Below are 2,925 nucleotides of genomic sequence, written 5' to 3'. Positions count from 1 at the left end.
TGAGTGTTTATTGTGCTGATCCTTGCATAATTCTGTTTTGAGTACTTCTTGGAGAGCTGGTCTTGTCTTGGTGAATTCCCTAAGTCTTTGCTTATCTGAGAATATCTTTATTTCTCCTTCATATATGGAACTTAGTTTTGCCGGGTACAAGATTCTAGTCTGGGCATTATTCTGTTTCAGAAGAGTGAGAATGGGACCCCAGTCTCTTCTTGCTTGTAGGGTTTCGGTTGAGAAGTCTGGAGTTATTCTGATGGGCTTTGCTTTCTATGTTACTTGTTTCTTTCACCTTATAGCTCATAGAAGGGCCTCTTTAGTGGATATTTTGGTCAATCTGATGACTGCGTGATGTGGTGTCTTCCTATTTGCATTGAATCTCCCTGGGGTCTGTTGAGCTTCTTGTATCTGTATATCTAGATTTTTAGCAAGGCCTGGGAAATTCTCCTCTATTAATTCTTCAAGTAGCTTATCCAGCCCTTGCGTGTTTTCTTCTTCACCTTCTGGATCCCTATCACCCTCAGGTTCAGTTTTTTCACATAATCCCACATTTCTTGTAGGCTTATTTCTTTCCTCTCAATTTTCTCCTCAATCTCTGTGACTGACTTGTTTAATTGGAAATAGTTGTCTTCAATCTCTGAGATTCTTTCTTCTGTTTGATCTACCCTGTTCTTGAGGCTTTCCACTGTGTTTTGTAGTTCCCTGAATAAGTCCTTCATTTATAGGAGCTCGATTTGATTTTTCTTTAATATTTCAATTTTTTTAGTCAATTTTTCTCCCAAGTCCTGGATTTTTTTCGTTGTTTCTTTGTGTTGGTCATCCATTTTTTCTTGCATATCATTGAGTTTTCTTACAATCCACGTTTGAAATTCTTCTGTCATTTTAGTGTTCTGAGTTTGGTTAATGTCAGTTGCTAGGGAGCTGTTGTTCCTCTTTGGGAGTGTGCTTCTGTTTGAGTCTTCATACTTCCAGAGTTCTTTCGCTGGTTCGTTCCCATCTGGATTAGTTGTTACTTCTTGCCTTTAGATTTTTGTTTGTATAATTACACGCTCTGTTTTGTGTCTCAGCCAGTAAGTAGTGTTTGTGGGTGAGATTTGACCACACCCTTTATGATGAATCAGTAGATGCAGTAAAAGGGTGTGCAGGATGACCTCCCTGTCTGTAGGTGGCACTTGCTGGGAGGAGTGGGCTGCAGTGTGTTTTTGGGTCCTGTAGCCAGCTCTTGTTCCTCTGGAGAGGCCCTCATGTGCCTTGGGTGGTGGGTGGGGCCCTGGGACTTCCAGGTTTGTCCTTATTCTCCACCTCAGTGAGGGCAGTTCCAGGAGTGAGTCTGGGTGGGGCTGGGTTGGGTAAGCCTGCCCTCAGTCTCCACAAATCCTGTTAGCAAGCGTCAAACTTCTGTTCTTTGTTTATGTGCAAAGCTGTCAGGAGGGGCTGAAATGGCTCCACTCAGCTGAAAAGTCTGGGCTTGGGGCGTGGGGCTGTCCGAGACCTGCACTGTGTAGGAGGTCTCGCTCCCCTCCACCCTCCCCTTCTCCGTGGCCTCTTCCAGGCCTCTGCCAGCAAGCAGGACCTCAGGCTAATGGATCTCCCCTGGCTGTGACGTGGGCCGGGAGGTTCCCTACCCAGGATCGCATCCTGAGCTGGGTGCACAGCCCTCTTTTGGGAGGAGGGTTGCCGCTCAGACACACTGATCTGTGTCTGAAGGCACACACTCCTCAGTAGGCTCTTTCACAGATCTCCCTTCTGTGCTCCGGGGCAGTGCAATCGTGACCTGGCGACCTGGGTATACGGGGTCTGGTCTGCAGGCCTGTCTCCTGAGCCCTGGATATCAATGCCTGACCCTGCCAGGGGCAGGGGTGCTGGTCTCGAATCACCTACAGGGCGCCCAAGCTGGATGAATTTCACTGTACCTCGGGATTTTCCCCACTCTCCTGGAGTCACCAGGCAAGCAGCACCTGGGAGGGCTGGCAGGTAGGGAGCTCGCAGTCTGAGTATCCTCAGTCTGCTGTAGGGCCCCAAAAGGAAAGGTCCTGTTCCTTGGAGATGCCTCCGTGTGATGGCTGAACTTTCTCTCTGGGCACCCACGGGTAAGGAGGGGGAAGGAGAGAATGGAGCAATATGGCGTCTGCTGATAGGCTCAGGTCTGCGCGCGGGGAGGTGTCCCGAGGGAGCTCGGAGCCTGGTGCCCTGTCCGCAAGAGGCCCACTGCTCACTGGCGGCAGCTGTCTCCGGGCTGGTGTTGGCAGGTCTCTCCAGTTGCTCAGGAGCCGACCAACAGTCCGAGATGCAAGGGAGAGGAAAGTTATCTGCTCCACCTACCCTTGTCGCTGGTCTCCAGACCTCTCGGGGACATTTCTCCTCTGCAACATCTTCCCATGGAGTCTCCTGTAGTTTCAGGCACTCTTCCTCCCGACCCTCACCCAATCTATGTTTTTCTGCTAGTTTATTTTTTTTTGCTTTCTTTTAAAATCTGTCTTTTTTTGCAGAGACACTCTGACTGGTGGCTTTTCTTGTCTGCCATCTTGGCTCCTCCTCCATGCTAAACATTTTCTTGCCTACTCCATGGTCCTACGTTTTCTTCTAAAAAGTTCAAAGTGTTAGATTTTACCTTCAAGTTTATGATCCATCTCAACTTAATGTTTGTGTATGGTCTGAGGTAGGTCAAGGTTAATTTTTTTTTCTTTGAGAGTATCCAGCTGCTTCAGCACACTGTGGTTGAATAGATTCACCTTTCCCCTTGACTGCAGAGCCTTTGTAGAGAATCAATTAACTAAATATGTGTGGGGCTATCTCTGGACTCTATTTTGTTGTCAAATTAGGTAGTGAGTCCTTTAACTTTGCTCTTTTTTCCCCACAATCGTCAACGTATTGAAGGTCACCCTTGTAATTTCTATATAGATTTTAGATTCATGCTGTGAGTTTCTATGA

At 47.5% G+C, this 2,925-nt stretch overlaps 2 protein-coding genes across 2 annotated transcripts in view; one reads left to right on the top strand and one right to left on the bottom strand.

Annotated features, from left to right (window-relative positions):
- Positions 1 to 2,350, bottom strand: part of LOC105825064 (olfactory receptor 2Z1-like) — a 3,244-nt gene extending 894 nt beyond the window's left edge. The window contains exon 1 of the mRNA XM_012662734.1: positions 2,317 to 2,350. Within this exon, the coding sequence (XP_012518188.1) occupies positions 2,317 to 2,350 (34 nt within the window). The remainder of the gene's footprint in view (positions 1 to 2,316) is intronic.
- LOC105825072 (phylloquinone omega-hydroxylase CYP4F2) overlaps positions 1 to 2,925 on the top strand; it is a 76,976-nt gene that overhangs the window by 30,873 nt on the left and 43,178 nt on the right. The gene's annotated exons all lie outside the window — the stretch shown is intronic.

This window comes from Propithecus coquereli, unplaced genomic scaffold (assembly GCF_000956105.1).
Source record: "Propithecus coquereli isolate 6110/MARCELLA unplaced genomic scaffold, Pcoq_1.0 Scaffold776, whole genome shotgun sequence".
Classification (NCBI taxonomy): Eukaryota; Metazoa; Chordata; class Mammalia; order Primates; family Indriidae; genus Propithecus; species Propithecus coquereli.
This window is presented reverse-complemented; position numbering and strand designations above follow the sequence as displayed.